Here is a 21,205-nt window from a genome sequence, read left to right on the forward strand (position 1 = left end):
ACATCCTCAGCTCGTACTCACCCATTTGTGAGGACAACCATCCTCCTTGTCCTGTGAGAAAGCAAATGTTGCTTACCTGATGTAACAGGTGTTCTCACAGGACAGCAGGATGTTAGTCCTCACGAAACCCGTCCGCCACCCCCGCGGTGTTGGGTTCGTTTTTATTTTATTTTTCGGCACTGCCTGTAGCTTTGAAACAAGACTGAAGGGAGACCCCTGCTGGCTGCAGGGTTAGTGCCGGTGCTGGGCATGCCCAATAGGGGCCAGTCAAAGTTCCTGAAACTTTGACAGAAGTTTTCCGTGGTTGGGCTCCATCCTCGATGTCACCCATTCGTGAGGACTAACATCCTGCTGTCCTGTGAGAACATCTGTTACATCAGGTAAGCAACATTTGCTTTTCCACCAGAGCTGTATCCCAGATTTTTAGAGCATTAGGTAGTGAGTCATTGATGGGGATGAGGATCTGTACATCATCTGCGTAAATGAAGTGCGGGAGATCCAGTTTCACCAGAAGTTGACAGAGAGGAGATAGGTATATGTTGAAAAGTGTAGAAGAAAGAGGGGATCCTTGTGGAGCACCTTGAGCTAGTTTTCTGGGTTTCGAAACATGGCAGCCTGTTTTAACACTGTATGTCCTGTCCACCAGAAAAGATTGGAGCCAGCATAGGGCAGTGCCAGTAATGCCAATTTGTGAGAGGCGGGACAGGAGGGTATTGCGGTTGACAGTGTCGAATGCTGAAGAAATATCAAGAAGAGCCAGTAAGTAAGAATGACCGGAGTCGAGGGTTTTTAGTATAGAATCAGAAAGTGTTACTAGAAGGGTTTCTGTACTGTGGTTCTTACGGAAGCCATATTGAGATGGGAAGAGTAATAGATTTTCGTCTAGGAAGTTTGTGAGTTGCTTGTTGATGACTTTCTCCATGATTTTAGATAAGAATGGGAGGTTCGAGACTGGACGATAGTTGGCAGGTTCAGAGGGATCCAGGTCAGATTTTTTGAGTGTAATGACTTTGTAAGATTCATTTAGCAGGAAGATGTAATACTAACAGTGAAGAGGAAAACCTTGCCATATATTTCTAGTGAGTCTAGTGAATGTAGCCTCATGGCATAGTGATGATGCTGTCTCATGGATTCATGAGAATATTTTTCAGTTAGAGCAAAACTGTGATTAATCCCTCCTTTTTGTCTTTTGGTAAATATAAACAGTCATACAAAATAATATTTTTAACAGTTTTAAATGTTTGTTTATGTCTTAGATTTGGCTTTTAAAACCACTGGTAAAATAGCTTGGGAGCAATTTTTAAAGAAATTTCAGGACCCTGGATTATTAGATAATGGACAAACAAGCCCCGTAAAACCAACCCACAGGTATGTAAATTTTGTTTTGTTTTTAATCTTCATTTTCATGTAAAAATGATTTAATGTTGTACCTTATTATTTTCTTAACATAATATTTAATGCTGAAAATCACACTGTACTTATGGAAAGACTGAGATTGCATGCTACTTGTAGAACAAGGATGGGCAAACATTTGTTATCTGGGGCCATATTACCACCTTTCATCTGCACCTGGAGTTGGGCTTTGCCATTACCAGTAATATTGTGAGAAAGCAGCTCGAACACTGGCACAGTGAGAGAATCAAAGCAGCACCTATTGCAGTAGGTTATATCATACAGGTCCACATTTATTAAACGTTTTAGCTATAAACAGTTACTCACAGTGCCTTGGGTAAATGAGAACAGGCAGAAGACTCGTGGAAACTCTTTGAAAAAACAAACAAACCCCCTGCTAGTCCTGTCTGCTCCTGTATCTTTCTGCTCTCTGAGGAAACTCTACTTCCAGTATCTGACCTATGTGCATCTGTGGGAATCTGTAGACTATCACCCTACTGGGGGAGGAGGAGTGGATAATTTCTCCTCAAACTTGCTTTCTTCGTGAGGGGGGGGGGGGGGGGGGGGGGGGGGGGGGAGATGCTTTGGTAGACTTGGGCTCAGTACAAGGTACTCTGCTCCTGCCCGCTTCTTCTCGTCACAATAATAGGAGCTGTTGAACAATTAGAAGGTGCTGAAAACATAGGGGCAGGACATTGCATTGTCCCTGACTGATGACATCTGGTCATTGCTAATGACTTAAAGTTGGAGCATCAGGGATGATGGAAATTGTGTGGGTAGTAGGCGGGCTGCAAAAAAAAAGGGCTAATTGGCTGGCTCTGTCCTGTGAGCCATAGTTTTCCCACTTCTGTTTTAGAGAAGCTCGGTACTTCACCATGAGTTTGGTATTCTTTCCTCTAGCAGGACTCTCTATCTCTTAGTTCCCTTCACTGCAGTTACTCACATATAATGCCTCACACACCAAAATCCAGTTCTAATTTAGGATACTTCATCTAGAGCATGCTCACAATTCCTGTGTGAGACACCACCTTTATGTCTCCAAATGTAGAAGTCCAAACTCTTTGAAATATACCATGTGCCACAGACATCAGTGTTAGATGGACCGTCTTAAGCTTCTTACTTATTAATGCCAGATAATAAATCCAGTATTAATAGCTAATGAGGCCATTTGAATTTTTTGGGAAGTATTTTGGTCATTTGTATGTGCTTTAGTATTACTGGGGAATTGATGGTAACAATAATGTGAATGCAAATAACATGCATTGTGCTTTAGTATTAGCTAGTATCATGTTAAAGTGCATTAACATGGCTATTGATCTTAGTCACTTTACCCTCCATTACTTCAGGTACAAAACTTAGATTGTAAGCCCTCTGGGGATAGAGAAATACCTACAGTACCTGAATGTAAACCGATGTGATATCTCAGATGGAATGTCAGTATATAAAAATAATAAAAATAAATAAATAAATAGTACCCTTTAGTATATTGTTGCAAAGCGGGTGGCTCGGAGTGAATGCTGGGGTACTGTGAGACTTGACCTGCAGGGTAATCCTTAAGAGAAGGCTGAATCTCTAATAGCATGGACAAGTAGTTAATCATTTACCTCAAGAAAACAAAACATGGGCTGGTTGTACTCAAGGCTCACTCTGGAGCCACTTCAAACTACTCTTAAGAGAAAAACATTCAGCACCCCTTCTTTCTTCAGCATTAGCCAGCAGAACTGCTTTAGTTTAGTCTACAGTCTTCTTATTCCACCATAAGGGCCAGATTTTATAAATGCGTGCAGGCGTAGATTTTTTCACGCAACCTGGCGCAAATAAATCTACCAAAAAAACAAGTATCCTGTAATGTGAACCGTATCTTCAATGTGCTGTCATCAAACAAAATTTCAAAAAATATATTGTATTTTACTTTGAATTTGTAACCGCATCAGCAAGCCAGACAACGGCAGTGAATACACTTGCCGTCCGGACTACTCGTCATTTGCGGCAAGGTGGTAAATCAACTGTTTTTGTATCAGCTAGATGTAACTGCAAATGCCTTCTAAGTCCCGTTTAGAAATAATATGCATCATATGCCCCGAAATGTCAAACAATGACACCCGACAACGGCCGGTGTTTCGCAATGAAAATCGCTTCCTCAGGAGTAATTTATGTAAACATTGTCATGGCAGATGCTATAGAAACAGAAAAGGACAAAAACGAATTTTACAAGCTGATGAAATCAAAGTGGATACTTAGCTTTGCATGAGTGCAGCATCACAGACCTTTCCGATGGACACGAATGTCTCTGAAGTTTATTCAGCAACTCGGGACAGAAGAACCCCTGGACGCCTTAGATCTTTAAAAAAGCCCGCGCTTTCCTGCACGTGATGACGTCATCACGGTGCTGGCCGTCAACAAGCGGTCTTAATGAAAACTAATTTGTGAATGAAATCGATGTTAATCACATAATGAGCCTGACGGCTCTGCAAATCGCTATGCTGGATATTCAAGGCTGTCAAAAAAGAGAGATAATAGTCATTCACAGAAAGACTTGTAATTCTAATGCGGAGTTGAGCCCATCAGGCTCTACTGTTTGCAGACGGTGAATCCATCGCTGTTCTGCACGTAAGAGGCGGCTGTCAAAATTACCTCCTCTCCAATTAGGAGATAATTGTTCCAATACACAAACCTTCAGATGTTCAAAAGTATGTTGAAAAGCCATACAGTGAGGGGTTAATGGAGCAGATAACCGGCCTGTTGAAATGCATGACCGGTGCTCAATGAGCCTGGTCTTGAGTGCTCGTTTGGTCTTGCCTATGTATAACAAATTACAGGGGCACTATGTCATAGATAACCCCTGTGGAACGGCAGTCTGTGAAGTTTTTCAGCACAAAAGTAAAATCCACACGAGTGAAATGTATGGCAGATGTCTTAATCATAATGGAACAGACTGTACATTTCCCACAGGATGTGTGAGCTCCAGTAGAAATTTTGGGCTGAGGTATTGTAGAGTCGGAGTGAACTAGTAGATCTTTAATATTGGAACTCCTAGTAAAAGCAAATCTAGGAACCTCAGTGAACTCTAAATGTGTTTGTAATATGTGCCAATTATTAAACATGATCTGTTTCATGGTTGAAGTCATCGAAGAGTATGGCAACACGCAAGTGAGTGTGTCAGGAGGGTCCAACCTTCGTGGTAGAAATAACCAATCTCTATTGATAAATCTAGCCCGAGTCAAGGCTCGCTTGACACAGCGTGTAGGGTATCCTCTTTTAAGAAATCGATCTGTGAGTGATGTAGCCTGATGACGAAAATCCTCCATCGAAGTACATAATCTTCTTAACCTAAAGAATTGACTTACTGGCAAATTTTCTTTGAGAGCACGTGGATGTGCGCTAGTAAAGTGTAGAAAAGTGTTAGAAGAGACTGGTTTTCTATAAATAGAAGTTTCAAAACCTGAAGGTCTCTTGACAATTGTTATGTCCAAAAAATGTATCACTGTGGGGCTAATGTCAGAAGTAAAATGAAGATGACTATTCCGCCCATTCAGCCAAAGCAAAAATTCTTGGAACAGAGACTCTGTACCTTGCCAAAAAATCAATATATCATCAATGTATCGTTTCCAGGTTTTTATATATTGATGAAAAGGATTATTATTGTAAATCCAGCTGGTTTCAAAAACTGCCATATAAAGATTGGCCAGATCAGGTGCCATAGTGGCACCCATGGCTGTGCCACAGGTCTGTTGGTAAAATGCCCCTTCAAATGCGAAAAAATTCTGTGTCAAGGCAATCTCCAATAAAGCTGTCAAAAAACTGCTGGGAATCCTATGCGGCCGAGGTCTGTCCTCAAAGAATTTTGTGGCTATCAATATCATTTCATCCTGGGGGATGCTGGTATATAATGCTTCAACGTCCAGGGTCACTAGTAATAAATTTGATGTGTCTTCATTGAATGAATCCAAAAATTGAATCACTTGCTGAGAATCTCTGATGTATGAGTCTTGTATCACTACAAAAGGTGCCAAGAAAAAATCAATAAATCGAGACAATGGTTCAAGTAACGAACCTTTACTGGAGACAATTGGCCTTCCAGGTGGTTGTTGAGAATTTTTATGTATCTTGGGTAAGTGATAAAAGACTGGAATGACAGAAAATTTATTCACCAAAAAATTGGTCTCCTGTGTGGTCAAAAAACCTTGATCCGATCCTCTTTGTACCAGCTGTTCAATGGATTGTAAAATTAGGGCTGTGGGATCTTCTTGTAAAGGTGTGTAAAATTGTGTGTTGTGAAGTTGTCTGAGAGCCTCTGCTTGATATTGATTGCGATCCATAATCACAATTTTACCGCCTTTGTCAGCAGGTTTGATGATTAATTGGTGGTTATTTTGTAGATCTTTCATGGCCTGAATATCCAGTCGTGTCAAATTTGTGTAAGGCCGATCTATGGTGAAGGCAGCACGTAGATCACGTAGTGTAGTTTGATAAAAAGTGTATATGATGGGGTCAACAGGACCAGGTGGGAACCACTTAGACTTGTTTCGCAAAATAGATGTATCACATCCAGATGGTGTTTCCACAAAATAGTGTTTTATGTATAATTTACGTGTAAATTTAAATAAAGCGATTTCCAGTTGTAATAAATCAGCTTTCGGTGTGGGAATGAAGGATAGTCCTTTTTCAAGAAGCGAAGTCTGCTGTGTTGTCAATTGAAGCGTGGATAGGTTCAAAATTAGTGAGTCTGATGTGTCTGAGACCGGGTTTGTCTGTTCTGGTAGGATTCGTCGGCCCATCGGCTTCCTTGCGCCCGTGGACGTAGACGGGATCCTCGACCTCGTCCTAAAAAGCGAGCCTTGACTCGGGCTAGATTTATCAATAGAGATTGGTTATTTCTACCACGAAGGTTGGACCCTCCTGACACACTCACTTGCGTGTTGCCATACTCTTCGATGACTTCAACCATGAAACAGATCATGTTTAATAATTGGCACATATTACAAACACATTTAGAGTTCACTGAGGTTCCTAGATTTGCTTTTACTAGGAGTTCCAATATTAAAGATCTACTAGTTCACTCCGACTCTACAATACCTCAGCCCAAAATTTCTACTGGAGCTCACACATCCTGTGGGAAATGTACAGTCTGTTCCATTATGATTAAGACATCTGCCATACATTTCACTCGTGTGGATTTTACTTTTGTGCTGAAAAACTTCACAGACTGCCGTTCCACAGGGGTTATCTACGTGATATAGTGCCCCTGTAATTTGTTATACATAGGCAAGACCAAACGAGCACTCAAGACCAGGCTCATTGAGCACCGGTCATGCATTTCAACAGGCCGGTTATCTGCTCCATTAACCCCTCACTGTATGGCTTTTCAACATACTTTTGAACATCTGAAGGTTGTGTATTGGAACAATTATCTCCTAATTGGAGAGGAGGTAATTTTGACAGCCGCCTCTTACGTGCAGAACAGCGATGGATTCACCGTCTGCAAACAGTAGAGCCTGATGGGCTCAACTCCGCATTAGAATTACAAGTCTTTCTGTGAATGACTATTATCTCTCTTTTTTGACAGCCTTGAATATCCAGCATAGCGATTTGCAGAGCCGTCAGGCTCATTATGTGATTAACATCGATTTCATTCACAAATTAGTTTTCATTAAGACCGCTTGTTTGACGGCAGCACCGTGATGACGTCATCACGTGCAGGAAAGCGCGGGCTTTTTTAAAGATCTAAGGCGTCCAGGGTTCTTCTGTCCCGAGTTGCTGAATAAACTTCAGAGACATTCGTGTCCATCGGAAAGGTCTGTGATGCTGCACTCATGCAAAGCTAAGTATCCACTTTGATTTCATCAGCTTGTAAAATTCGTTTTTGTCCTTTTCTGTTTCTATAGCATCTGCCATGACAATGTTTACATAAATTACTCCTGAGGAAGCGATTTTCATTGCGAAACACCGGCCGTTGTCGGGTGTCATTGTTTGACATTTCGGGGCATATGATGCATATTATTTCTAAACGGGACTTAGAAGGCATTTGCAGTTACATCTAGCTGATACAAAAACAGTTGATTTACCACCTTGCCGCAAATGACGAGTAGTCCGGACGGCAAGTGTATTCACTGCCGTTGTCTGGCTTGCTGATGCGGTTACAAATTCAAAGTAAAATACAATATATTTTTTGAAATTTTGTTTGATGACAGCACATTGAAGATACGGTTCACATTACAGGATACTTGTTTTTTTGGTTGTATACGATTTGATTGACAAAACAAGTGCTTTGGTTCTTTATTTTTTGGCAAATAAATCTACGCCAGATTTTATAACATGCGCGTGCTGCTGCGCGCATGTTATAAAATCCAGGGTCGGCGTGCACAGGGCGGTGAACAATTATGCAACCTGCGCGCGCTGAGCCAAACAGCCCTCCTCCGTTCCCTCCAAGGCCGCTCCGGAATCGGAGCGGCCTCGGAGAGAACTTTCCACCCGCCCCCCCAGCCCTAACTACCCTCCCCCAACCTTTATTGAAGAAGGCGTAATTTGCGCGCACTGGTTCTCCATCCCCGGCCCGGTGGCTGTTCCGGAGGCCTCTGTCCCGTCCCCGGAACACCCATTTTTTAAGCCCTGGAACTTACGAGCGTCCTGGGGCTTGCGCACACCGCCGAGCCTATGCAAGATTGGCTCTGCGCGCGCAGGGGGAGGCAGGGGGAGGTTTTTGGGGGTTGCACACGTATCTTATGCGCGCAACCCTTTGAAAATCTACCCCTACGTGAACATTTTTCTCATCTCAACCTCTCTGGGAATTAAAGAGATACCCAGTAGTCTAGAATACTTGCCCTAGCTCCATTAGCAACCTGGTTTCAGGCTCTAAATGTTTCTTTAAACCCCTTTACTGTGATTTAAGTCTGAGGCCTTCAACAAGGGATTTCCTCTATAGTAACTTCATTCCCCTTAAACTCTCAATTCCAATGTTTGTCTGGCTTTAGCTTCGGTTCTCAGAACCTAAAAGCTGCATAATCCCAGTCCCTCTATTACACAATCATTCTTTCCACATTCCTCCTTTTGAAAAAGTGAAAACACAGCAGGGCTTTCAATAACAGTAGCTTTCTATTAGTAGGAGTTTGCACATAAGCATCTTTTCAGTTCAGCAGATTCATATCACTACTCAGAGAGAGAGACAGGAACACAATTCTCAAGACAGAAATCATAATGCACTTTGCAATGAAACACCAGTTATAGTATCCCATTACTCTGAGGCAGTCCTGTTCTCCAGGCTTAACCCAAAACAGCTGATATTCAGTTAGAGTTGGCTGAGGTCTTCTGTATCTCTTGCAGTCCCTTTCCCTTAGTTAATCTCCTCCAGAAGCAGCTATAACAAACAGTGATTGATCATACTGGGCTTCTCTCGCTCTCTCAGCTTTACTTTAGTATTGTGACCACATTTGCTTTTCACTTTAACTGCAACTGATCACTTTAACTGCAACTGATCACTTTAACTGCAACTGATCATAGAGAAAAAACCCAAAACCTCACAAACACCTGAAGGACAGGGCTGTGCATGATTACATAGCATTCTCATGTGTTTAGCACTATCTGATTCGGCATGGCACTTCTAGAAAGTATATTCTTTTACTTATTCCTCCCAGAAAACACAGTCCTGAAGCTGAAAGATATCAGCTTTCTTTCTTAAAAAAAAAAGGAAAACTAATTTAATTTAATCTTGTGAGTTGCTTGCTAAATCATAAGAACATAAGAAATTGCTATGCTGGGTCAGACCAAGGGTCCAACAAGCCCAGCATCCTGTTTCCAACAGGCCAAACCAGGTCAAAAGGACCTGGCAATTACCCAAATACTAAGAAGATCCCATAGCAGTGGCTATTCCTAAGTAAATTTGATTAATAGCCGTTAATGGACTTCTCCTCCAAGGACTTATCCAAACCTTTTTTGAACCCAGCAACATTAACTGCACTAACCACATCCTCTGGCAACAAATTCCAGAGTTTAATTGTGCGTTGAGTGTGAAAGAATTTTCTCCGATTAGTCTTAAATGTGCTACTTGTTAACTTCATGGAATGTCCCCTAGTCCTTCTATTATTCGAAAGTGTAAATAACCGATTCACATCTACTCATTCAAGACCTCTCATGATCTTAAAGACCTCTATCATATCCCCCCTCAGCCGTCTCTTCTCTAAGCTGAACAGCCCTAACCTCTTCAGCCTTTCGTCATAGGGGAGCTGTTCCATTCGCTTTATCATTTTGGTTGCCCTTCTTAAGAATATAAGACTTGCCATACTGGGTTAGACCATAGGTTTTCGAGCCCAGTATCCTGTTTCCAACAGTGGCCAATCCAGATCGCAAGTATCTGGCAGGATCCCAAGGGGTAGATAGATTCTGTGAGGAAAAGCAGGATGATAGTCCTCACACATGGGTGACATCATCAGATGGAGCCCCGACACGGAAAGCTTATGTTTCTAGAACGTTGACTTGCCACACCGGGATGCCCAGCATTACCTATATCACGGGGTCCCTCATCAGTTTTTCTTTTTATGTGGAGCTGCAGCATCGCAGTTTATGAGCTCACTTTCTGCCTTTTTTGTCCTCTTTTGGTAAACTTTCCAGTTTTCGCTTTAATACAGTTTTTTCGCCTGAGTTCGACACCGGGTCCCTTTTAGTCCTCCATGTAGTGTCATAGTCAGGGTTTTTGTCATTTATTGGCAAGTTTATTTTCGTGTTCGATTCCTTGCGGTGGCGGTGCTTTCATGCCTGCCGGCCTTCAATGCCCACCACCATCGATTTTAATCTTGCTTCCCATTTATTTCATCCTGTTATGGCTGCGTCTGGTTTCATGCGATGCCTGAAGACTATGTCCATCATGGACCTCCACGATGAATGTGTGCTCCCTCTGGGAGTATTGCATGAGGCCTGAGGTTGCTGCAAATGCACCCAGATGACCTGAAAAGGACATCGTCTTTGGCTTAATAAGATGGAGTGCCTGTTTGAGCAGGAAAAGAATGAGCTATTGGTTTTGGCATCAGCATCATCATCATCAAAGGATCACAAAGCCATAATAATGGACACTGAATCATCAACATTGGTGGGACCATCGGAATCATCATTGCCATCAGCTATTAGGAGTGCTGCTGTTGCAACCGTCGCTGCTCGACGTCCTCACTCCGCCCTCTTTACCTCTGTGGCGACTCCCTCCGGTTCTGATGGACGGCTGGCTGCTGCGGCGTCTCCATGCCGTCTCCCTCCGGCGACCCCGGACCGGCTCGACGTTGCAGATCCGCTATGTTGCCTGAAGACCTAGGGCGTGCGTGCTCTGATTGAAGTACCAGCAAGAGCGCGAACCTCAGGGGCGTCCCCTGAGATGACATTATCCGCTTCCAATATTTAAAGGTCTCTATTTCACTATCTAACTGGGTTAACAAGGGGTTGGGTATGGGAATGTGTCTCGCTACCTATGGACTACTCCCCCAAGCTACTCTGCCTCCTCGGACTTACCAGAGGTACCCGCTCCTCGGTGGCCTCGCTCTTTTTCTTTACTTTCAGATTACAGATAGGAACCGGTATTCACTCCTCGAGGGCCCATGTTCCTGGACACTCTGAAGATTCTCTACTGCTTGGAAGCTATTGCTGCTACAAACCATTGTGAGCTACCATCGCTCTCTCAGAGCTTTCCCTGGAACCAGGTACTCGCTCCTCGAGGGCCTAAACCTTTCCAGCTCCTGAGCTTCCTTGAGACCTTATGTGAGTTTTTGTCATCTAGTTCTGTTCATGAACTCTGTCTACTCACTTTCTACAGTTTCTCAACAGCTCAGCCATCCTGGACATCTGTTCCAGTACCTGAGGGACTACAGCCCTGCCGGGCATATCAGCTCACTACTGCCACCTCTGGTGGTTTCAAAAACCTGTTTAATAAAAGAACTGTGTGTCTGTCTCCATACTCAAGCCTAACCGGTGGTCCCTCTTGGGATATCCTCCCGGGGGCGTGGTCATCTGCCACTGGCCCAGGGATCCACCCGCAACTATATCAGATTCATTATAGATTGCTACTCCTTAGCAAGATGATATCTGAGACAATACAAGATTGCTGACTCCTCCTTCTTTAGGAGCCAATAATAACAGATTGCTCATTCCGCAGTCTAACAGCAGATTTACATCAGATTGCTAACTCCTCATGGAGAATACTACAGATTGCTAACTCTCTAGCAGATTTACTACAGCTGGAGACTGGCCACCATCAAGCTCCTCCAGGACATCGGGTTCCTCATCATTGGCTTCAGCATCAGGGAAAGACCATGCCAAGCATCAAGGGAAACCAAAGAAGCATTGGCATTGGTCCTCATCAATGAATGGTGCCAGGCACAGGGATGCACCAGCTCATGCTGTGATGTCCCCAAAGTGACCCTGCGGCAAGGAGCATCAGTCCTTCATCAGTGCCGGGGTTCCACAATAGTCTCCACCAGTCCTGATGCCAGTCACCGATCCTCCTCTTGGTTCCGAAGAGGATCTGGCCACCCCTCCTTCCTCCCAGTTGATGCAGGCATCAGCAATGTTTAAGGAGAAGCTTTAGCAGTGAGTTCAACTTGCATTTGAGTGGACAATGTGAGGCATTGGTCCCATGGTACCAACAGCACCGCAGCTGGCACCGCCCATCCTAGAGCCACTGTTGGAGAAGCTCCATGTGCTCATAGATGTGTAACTGACTTAGCCTGCATTAGTTTCCAGACCAGCATTGTTACCCATCGTTGGGCACAGCAGCCTCCCCCTGCTGATATGGTGGTCATTGCCATTTCCTCAGAGGAGGAAGCTCCACCTAGGATGGCTGAGATGCCGGTCTGCAGTTTCCTCCCACCCCTCACCCCCATCCAGCTCCACCAGTGCCTGCACCTCTGGTCGAGAGCTGAGCGCCTAGGGCCCCATCCCCTACGACTTCAGTGAGGATGAAGGCTCCACAGCTGACACCATGAAGTCCTCCTCTGGCTCTGAGATCCTCCCCTCAGAACTTTCTCCGGAAGAGCAAAGGAAGTCTCCACCTGAGAACTTAACCTTTGCAGGATTTGTGAGGGTTATGGCAGAGGGCATCCCATTTCAGTTACTGACAGAGGAGGATCCCAGGCACAAAATGCTTGAAATCCTCCAGTTCATGTAGCTTCCTAAGGAGATACTCACAGTCCCGATACATGACATCCTTAAGGAGTTATTGCTGAGAAAATGGGAACATCCCCTCATGGTGTCTTCTGTGAATAAGAAGGATGATGGGGTTTGCCTTGTCCAGCAGGCTGCAAGGTTCGATATGTGACAGCTTCCCCACCAGTTGGTGGTGGCTGAATCTGCTCTCAAGAGAGCCAAGCGGTCTCAGACCTATTTCTTGGCTTCCCTGGGGAAGGATCACAGAGCGATGGGTGCTCTTGGGGGAGAGGTTTTCAGGGAGCCATGCTCATTGCCTGTATAGCTTCCTACCAGCTCTACATGAGCCAGTACTCGCAGGACATCAGGAAGCAGGTGCAGGAGGTGGCCATTTTGTTGCCTCAGCAGCAGCAGGACATCCTTCAGTCATTGGTGCATAAGGGCCTGGAGTGCAGGAAACATGAGATCCGAGAGACCTACAGTGTTTTCGAGACGGCATCAAGGGTCTCTGCAGTGGGCATTGACACCCACAGAATGGCATGGTTGCGGCCCTCAGATTTCTGACCAGAGGTATGGGAAAGACTTGCTGATGTGTCATGTACTATGGAGAATCTCTTCGGAGATAGGGTGAGGGATGAGGTGGCCCAGTTCTGGGGCTACCATGAAACTCTCCAACAACTCTTCACCAGCATTCTAGACCCGTCTTTCTCAGCTAGGAGGTTGTCAAGATTGGGGCCGCTTTTACCAGAGGAAGTATTATCCTCCTTTCAGTCGCTCCTGTCAGTAGTGTCAGGGCTCCCATGGATGTCCCAGGCAGCAAAGAGCCCCCAAAGCCCAGCTGGTGCCCAGTCAACTCCAGGGTCAGGGTTTTGACTGGGTCACAGGAAGCATAGGTCAGTTACCCATACCCAGGGCGATGGATCCACTGGTCAGGGGCAGGCTGTGATTTTTGTGAACCAGTGGCCCAGTGTAACATCAAACCAGTGTGTTCTTTCCATTGTCCATCAAGGGTACTGAATGAAGCTATTGGCTGTCCCACAAAATTGCCCTCCGAGCCCATTTTGGGGGCTGGTAGCACATCAAGAAGTGCTACTAATGGAGTTCTCCTCCCTCTTAATGGCCAGAGCAGTTGAGTCTGTTCCACCAGGGCAAAGAGGGCATGGATTTTACTCCAGTTACTTCCTGATTCCAAAGAAATCAGGAGGACTCTGTCCCATCCTAGATCTAAATCCTTGAAAAGATTTATCGAAAAAGAAAGGTTCAAGATGGTTTCTCTAGGCACCTTGATCCACCTTTTACAAAAAGAGGACTGGCTATGCTCCCTTGACCTGAAAAACTCATACACAAACATCGAGATCTTCCCAAGACATTGTGCGGACATCGGCACGGTGAGTGGTAAGATCTTTCGAAAAGATAAGGATGTCATCTAAGTACGCGATGACCTTAGTGTACAGAAGGTAACAGAAGATGTCATTTATCGTGTGTTGGAATACCGCAGGGGCATTACAAATGGCATTACAAGTTATTTGTAGTGTCCATTCCTGGTATTGAATGCTGTTTTCCAGACGACTTCAGGAAATATGTGGACCAAGTTATAAGCGCCTCGCAGATCTAGCTTAGTGAAGATGGTGGCACCCTGAAGGCGGTCAAATAGCCTTGTGACTAAAGGTAGAGGATATCTGTCCTTGCGGGTAATGGTATTTAAGCAACAGTAATCAATGCATGGTCTTAGAGACCCATCCTTCTTTGTGACGAAGAAAAAGCCTGCACCCGCAGAGGGACGGATGAAGCCTTTTGCCAGGTTCTCTTGGATATACTCCAACATTGCTTGGGTTTCTGGTACAGACAGAGGATAAGTCATGCCCCTAGGAGGCGTAGTGCCGAGCAGCAAATCAATGGGGCAATCAAACTTCCGAAGGGGTTGAAGTATATCCACCTTCTGCTTGGAGAATACATCCTTGAATTCAGCATATGGAGAAGGGGGACTGGAAGTAGCCACAGTGATGGGAATCAAGGGGGGTGGTCCCACACTCCTGAGGCATGTCTGACAACAGGCTGGGCTCCACTAGGTGAGTTGCAGGGTCTCCCAGTCAAACTGGGGGGAGTGGTGCTGGAGCCACGGTAACCCTAACACCACTGGATGGATGGATTTCTCTAGAATGAAGAATTTGACCTCTTCATCGTGCAGGGCTCCAGTGAGGAGATGGATGGGTTCCATCACTTGGGAGATCCTTCCGGGTAGTGCGTCACCATGGATGGAGGTGATAAGTAGTGGTTTCTCAATAACGTGAGTGGAGATGCCTAGGAGGTGGACCAGGTCCATGATGATGAAATTCCCACCTGCTCCTGAGTCGATTAGAGCTAAGGCAGGAAAAGAATGAGAGTCCTAAGTCCAGGTGACCGGTAGTGTCAACTGAGGGGCCGGAGTAGTAGGCCCAAGTTCAGGACCCCAACTGAACTTAGGCCAGGGAGTTTCCCGGACGGACGGGACAAGACAATAAGTCTGTGCAATACAGGCACACATCCGAATGCCTCCATCTGAGGCGTTCCTCCGGGGACAGATGTCCTCGGCCCAGCTGCATGGGTTATTCCGCTTTGGTGGATGGCGGTATTCCACTGGGGGTGGACCCTGCCACAGGTGGAGAGCAGGAATGCTCCACAGTGGGACATTGGGGCAACCAAACTTCTCGGTGACGCTCCTGGAGGCGATGGTCGATGCAGCCTGCAAGGTTGATGAGATCTTCGAGAGAGGACGGTAGCTCATTGGCTGCCAGCTCATCATTGAGTTGAGATGACAAGCCATCCAGGTAAATGGCTCGGAGACAATCCTTTTGCCAAGCCAATTCTGTGGCAAGAGTTTGGAACTCAATTATGTACTCGTTGAGTGCTCGCTGGCCTTGCCGTAAACGTAGGAGACTGGACCTAGCTACAGCCTGCTTCCCCGGGTCGTCGAAGGTTTGACGAAATACAGCCACGAAACGTGACAGTTCTTGGAGGAAAGAGTTCGAATGCTTCTACAAGAGAGATGCCCATGCCAGCACCTTGCCCTCTAGATGCAAAAGAATGAAGGTAACCTTCATAAGTTCATCCTGGAAGATGGAGGGCTACAGAGAAAACTGCACATAACACTGATAAACTCTCTGCAGAGCCTGGGGTCCCCATTGAAATGGGGCGGAGCAGGTAGGGCCAGCAGAGCCCTGGAGAGCGAGAGTGAAGGCTAGAGCTGGGCAGTGTGGACATTGGTGCTGTAGACCCAGCATCGGTGTCTAGACGAGCATGGAGGCACTCGACGAAGGAGGCCAGCACCTCTAAGAACCACTGCTGTTCCTGGATCTTCAGAACCAGGCCCAGAATGGCCTGGAAGGCAGATGGCTCCACCGAGTCCATGGCCTTGGCAACCTGTTGCGCTGGTAGTGGATCCTTGGCTTGAGGTGGGGTTGATGCTACCTGTAGGGCAAGCCCCACGGGTCCCTACCGTCGGGAGGCGGAGCAGACTGGGAAACAGTGGCTGACTGGAGCTTCGCCAATATCAGCCTTCGTTCCCTGCAGGTTGAGCCCTTGGATGCCGGGGCCAGCTGGTCTTAGGCGGGCCTCCGTCAGATGACTCCCAGTGGAAAATGTAGCAGGTAGCCAGGGACCAGCATAGGTATCAGAGGGACCGAGGCAGGTCCGGACGAGGCAGGGATCCAGAGGCCCAGGCGGCAAGGACAGGCTGGAACAAAAATAGCTGACGCCCGGGCAGTAGAAGGCCGTAGCCTAGTAAGACCAAGTCCAGGGAGATACCAGAGGCATGATCAGGAACAGGCTGGAGTCGAAGCAGGCAGCTGAGCTAGGTGAGGTACAGCAGAGGAACGGTTAAAGCCAGTAATCAGTCCTGAGCGAGGTCCAAACATAGTAAGGGTCAAAGCCAGTAATCAGTCCTGAGTTTGGTCCAGCGTAGCAAGGGTCATGTTGCGTCCGTCGCTGCTCGACGCCCTCACTCCGCTCTCTTTACCTCCTGTGGCGACTCCCTCCGGGTCTGATGGACGGCTGGCTACCACGGCGTCTCCATGCCGTCTCCCTCCGGCGTCCCCGGACCGACTCGACACTGCCACTCCGCCATCTTGTCCTGATGCCTAGGGCGCACGTGCGCGTCCCAACTCTTGTACCAGCAAGGGCGCGAACCTCAGGGGCGTCCCCCTGAGATGACATCATCTGCTTCCAATATTTAAAGGTCTTTGAAAATGCTAACAAATCGAGTTAGCAAGGATACGAACAAGGTTAAGCATACGGCTACGTACTCGCCTCGGCTATCCAAGATACTCTGCCTCCTCGGACTTACCAGAGGTACCTGCTCCTCGGTGGCCTTGCTCTTTTCTTTATTTTCAGATTACAGATAGGAACCGGTACTTGCTCCTCGAGAGCCCATGTTCCTGGACACTCTGAAGATTCTCTACTGCCTGGAAGCTATCACTGCTACATACAACTGTGAGTTTCCATCACTGTCTCAGAGCTTTCCCTGGAAGGAGGTACTCGCTCCTCGAGGGCCTAATCCTTTCCAGCTCCTGAGCTTACTTGAGACCTTACGTGAGTTTTGTCATCTAGTTCTATTCATGAACCTGCCTATGCTGCCTACTCATTTTCTACAGTTTCTCAACAGCTCAGCCATCCTGGGATCGTTGTTTCAGTACCTGAGGGGCTACAGCCCTGCTGGGCATATCAGCTCACTACTGCCACCTCTGGTGGTTTCTAATAACCTGTTATTTTTTGTTTTTTTTGTTTAAATCTGTTTATTAAGAGGTTAACCAGTACAAACTATAGAAAAAAGGTAGGCATGGTATGTGGATACATTTTCAAAATATCAACAGAAAAAAAAAAGGCCAGAACAGTCAAAAACCTCTCCATATATATAAAGGAGATAAGGAAAGGCAAGAAAGAATGGTAAAGAGGAAGGGGAGAGTAGGAAGAGCAGGAGAAAGGCCACAGAAGAAAGGAGTAAGAGATGAGAGAAAAAAAAAGAGGGAAGGGGAGAGAAGAAGGACAGCCACATCAGGAGCCATGGTAAAGAAAGAGGGACTTAGTATGCAGACCTTGTCAGGTGGTTTGAGCAACATACACTGCCCATTTCAGTTCGTCAATGTCATAACATAATCGTCAAGTGGCTTCCACACCTGACACCAAGCGGTAAGCCAATGAGATTTTATTGCCATGGCCTTTTCATATTTACTAAACATACAAACAGAGTTCCACCACAAGTGTTGAGAGAGCGGGTCATCACGCTTCCAATTAGCTAAGATATTATGTAGGGCTACCCCTATTAAAAAATCCAACAGTTTACCATGAGCCACTGAGAGATGTATTGTGGGCTCCATACTCCGCAAAATTACTACCGAGTATGAGATAGGCCGGGGAATGTTTAGGATGACCGAAACAGTGCTCCAGATTTGAGACCAAAAGCTGAACACATGCGGGCAGTAGTATAGCATGTGGGACAATGTACCTTCAGGCTCGTGACATGTCCAGCAGGCATGAGACGAGAGTAATCCAGCTCGGTGTAATTTCCAAGGCGTCCACACCACCCGATGTAAGATAAAGAAAGATGTCTGAGTCAGGCTAGAGGACAGTGAAATGTGCATGGATATGCGCCAAAAATATTGCCAATTAACCGAACCTTTAGCAAAGTTTAGCTCATGGAGCCAGTGAGCTTGTAAGCTAGTGATTTGACAGGTTGACATTGCTAATTTAATGAATTTGTATAATCTAGAGGCCAGGTGACCATGCTCGCCCAATTTACAATACAAGGTGGCCAAATAAGGGAGTTCAAAAGATATAAGATCAACTACATACAGGTGTTGAAATGCATGTCGTAATTGAAGCCAAGCATAAAATTGCGTAGATGGTATGCCATATCTCCTAGTGAGTTGATTAAAGGGTAGTAGCTTCCCTTCCTCAATAACATCTGTCAGGAACCATATACCATGTTGTTGCCATTTAGGCCAATTATTGATTGATTTCCTATTTGAATTTTAGGATTATGCCAGAGGGGTGCAAATTTGGACTGTTTCCACGGGACCAATTTAGAGGGTTTAAGCTGATCTATTTCTTGCATTGCTCGGTGGAGCGAGGAAAGAATTGGATTGGACTTAGAGCTCGGGGTGAGAGGTACACTTGGAAAGAATTCTGCGGGAGCTGGATGAAGATTGTAGCGCTCTATGGCTAGCCATCGGGGGCCATCAGATATAGAACTGGGGAGGGTATAAAGGTGATACCCTTGCTGAAGGATAAAGGCTTGATGGTAAGCATAAAAATCGGGGAAGTTAACCCCACCGTATTGAGTAGGCTTCCTTAGCTTAACCAAAGCAATATGGAGAGGTTTTTGGTTCCATAGAAAGCGAGACAACAAGTGATCTACTTGGCTATAAAAACTTTTAGAAAATAAAAATAGGTATCATGGCCAGGATATACGTAATCCTTGGGGCTAGCACCATCTTGATGGTGCCTAACTGTCCCCACCACGCAAGGTGTAAAGGAGACCATTTTAAGAGTGTATCTCGCAAGGACTGTAAAACCGCTTCCTCGCTATAACTCACTGTAGTGGAAATATCTAGCTGGAATTTGACACCTAAATATTTAAGACCATCTTGAACTTTTTGTATGGGAAAGTTAGACATATCCACTAGGGATCCTAGAGGGTTTAAGGGCAACATCTCTGTTTTATGCCAGTTAATTTTGTAACTGGATATATTAGATTATGAAGAGATAAGTTCAAATAAAGAAGGTAAAGAGGAATCTGGGTTGAGTAAAAAAAGGAGCACATCATCTGTATAAGCTGATAATTTAAAAGAGTCACTCCCAAAGGGGAATCCTTCAATTTGTTCAGATTGCAGAATAGCTAGTAACAATGGTTCCAAAGCCAGGTTAAAAGTAAAGGGGATAGCGGACAACCTTGTCTCGTGCCTCGATGTAATTGAAAGGGAGAAGAGGCACAGTTGTTAACATAGAGAAAAGCAGTAGGGGAGGAATAAATATTTTGCACCCAATTGATAAAATTAGGACCAAACCCAAACCAGTTGAGGGTAGCCAAAGGCTTTCTCAGCATCTAGTGAAATAGCCACAGCCGGGGAAGACATGGTGGTCGCGTGTTCCATTATATTTATTTATTTATTTATTTATTTATTTATTTTTCTATACCGACATTCGATTTGACATATCACATCGGTTTACATATAAAAAGATGTCTAAGGCGAGCCTTCTATGACATAATACAGTATAACCGCTTGAGTAACTGGTTACGTACATATAACTGTTTTACAACAAGATAGTAATATAATATAACGTGCTTAATAGCATAACTTTTTACAGAATATATTAAAAGATAAATTAACTATGTACAGTGGAAGGGTTGGGAAACAGGGGGGCTGGGAGGCGGGGGGGATGAGGGGAATGTTGAAAGATGGGAGTAGGGGCTGGCGGGGTTAATTGACGTGTGAAGGCTTTCCGGAAGAGCCAGTTCTTGAGGTTCTTTCGGAAGGTGGGTGTAGATGGGTCACTTCTGAGAGCAGTTGGAAGGTTGTTCCAGAGGTGAGGGCCTGCTATGGATGCAGCGCGTTCTCTGGTGGACACTCTATGTACTTCTTTGGCAGGGGGAATGGGGAGAAGGCCTGTGTTGGTTGAGCGGAGATTTCTAGTGGGGTTGCAGGGGGTCAGAGGTCCTTGTAACCAGCTGGCTTTGTCATTGTGGATAGATTTGTGTATGAGCATGAGTGTTTTGTATTGGGATCTGAACGGGACGGGCAGCCAGTGGAGTTGTTTGAGTGTGGGTGTGATGTGTTCTGTTTTTCTCTTATTCGTTAGTGACTGTGCAGCAGCATTTTGTAGGAGCTGGAGGGGCTTGAGGGTGGATGCGGGAAGGCCAATCAGGAGGGCGTTGCAATAGTCTATTTTGGCGAATAGGAGGGATTGCAGTACCATCCGGTAGTCTGAGGGATGAAGTAGAGGTTGGAGTTTCTTCAGGATCTGGAGTTTGTAGAATCCTTCTTTTATCAGTGTCTTGATATGCTGTTTGAAGTTCAGTTCCTGGTCCAGGGTGACTCCGAGGTCTCTAACCGTCGGGAGCATGTTATAATTGGATAGAGTTGTGTGGTCAGCGATGGGTATTGAGGCTTTTCTGGAGAGGTGAAGAATTTCCGTCTTGCTCTGGTTGAGCTTTAGTGCCATTTCAGAGAGGATGGAGGTTATGTCTGTCCAGTATGTTTCCCAACGGTTTAGGGTATTGCTGATGTTGTCTTTGATGGGGAGCAGGATCTGGACATCATCGGCATAAAGAAAGTAGGTGAGCCCCATTTTGTCTAGGTATTTGCATAGTGGTAGCATATAGACATTGAAGAGGATAGGGGATAGGGATGAGCCTTGTGGGACTCCCTGTGGAAGGGGGATTCTTTCTGATGTTGTATTTCCTTGGGCTATTTTAAAAGTTCTGTTGGTGAGGAATGATTGGAACTATTGGAGAATGGTGCCAGTGATGCCTATTTCTTTTAGTCTGTGAATTAGAATCTTATGGCTGACGGTATCAAATGCGGCGGAGATGTCTAGTAGGATTAGGAGGAAGGATGTACCTTTGTCGAATCCTCGTAGTATAGTGTCTGTGAGGGTGAGTAGTAGTGATTCAGTGCTGTGGAATTTTTTTAAGCTGTGTTGGGCGGGGGCCAGTATGTTG

At 45.5% G+C, this 21,205-nt stretch overlaps 1 protein-coding gene across 1 annotated transcript in view; it reads left to right on the top strand.

Moving 5' to 3' along the window:
- EFCAB6 (EF-hand calcium binding domain 6) overlaps nt 1-21,205 on the top strand; it is a 958,412-nt gene that overhangs the window by 9,677 nt on the left and 927,530 nt on the right. Inside the window, exon 3 of the mRNA XM_029597490.1 lies at nt 1,257-1,368. Coding sequence (XP_029453350.1) covers nt 1,257-1,368 — 112 coding nt within the window. The remainder of the gene's footprint in view (nt 1-1,256; nt 1,369-21,205) is intronic.

Source organism: Rhinatrema bivittatum, chromosome 4 (assembly GCF_901001135.1).
Source record: "Rhinatrema bivittatum chromosome 4, aRhiBiv1.1, whole genome shotgun sequence".
Taxonomy (NCBI): Eukaryota; Metazoa; Chordata; class Amphibia; order Gymnophiona; family Rhinatrematidae; genus Rhinatrema; species Rhinatrema bivittatum.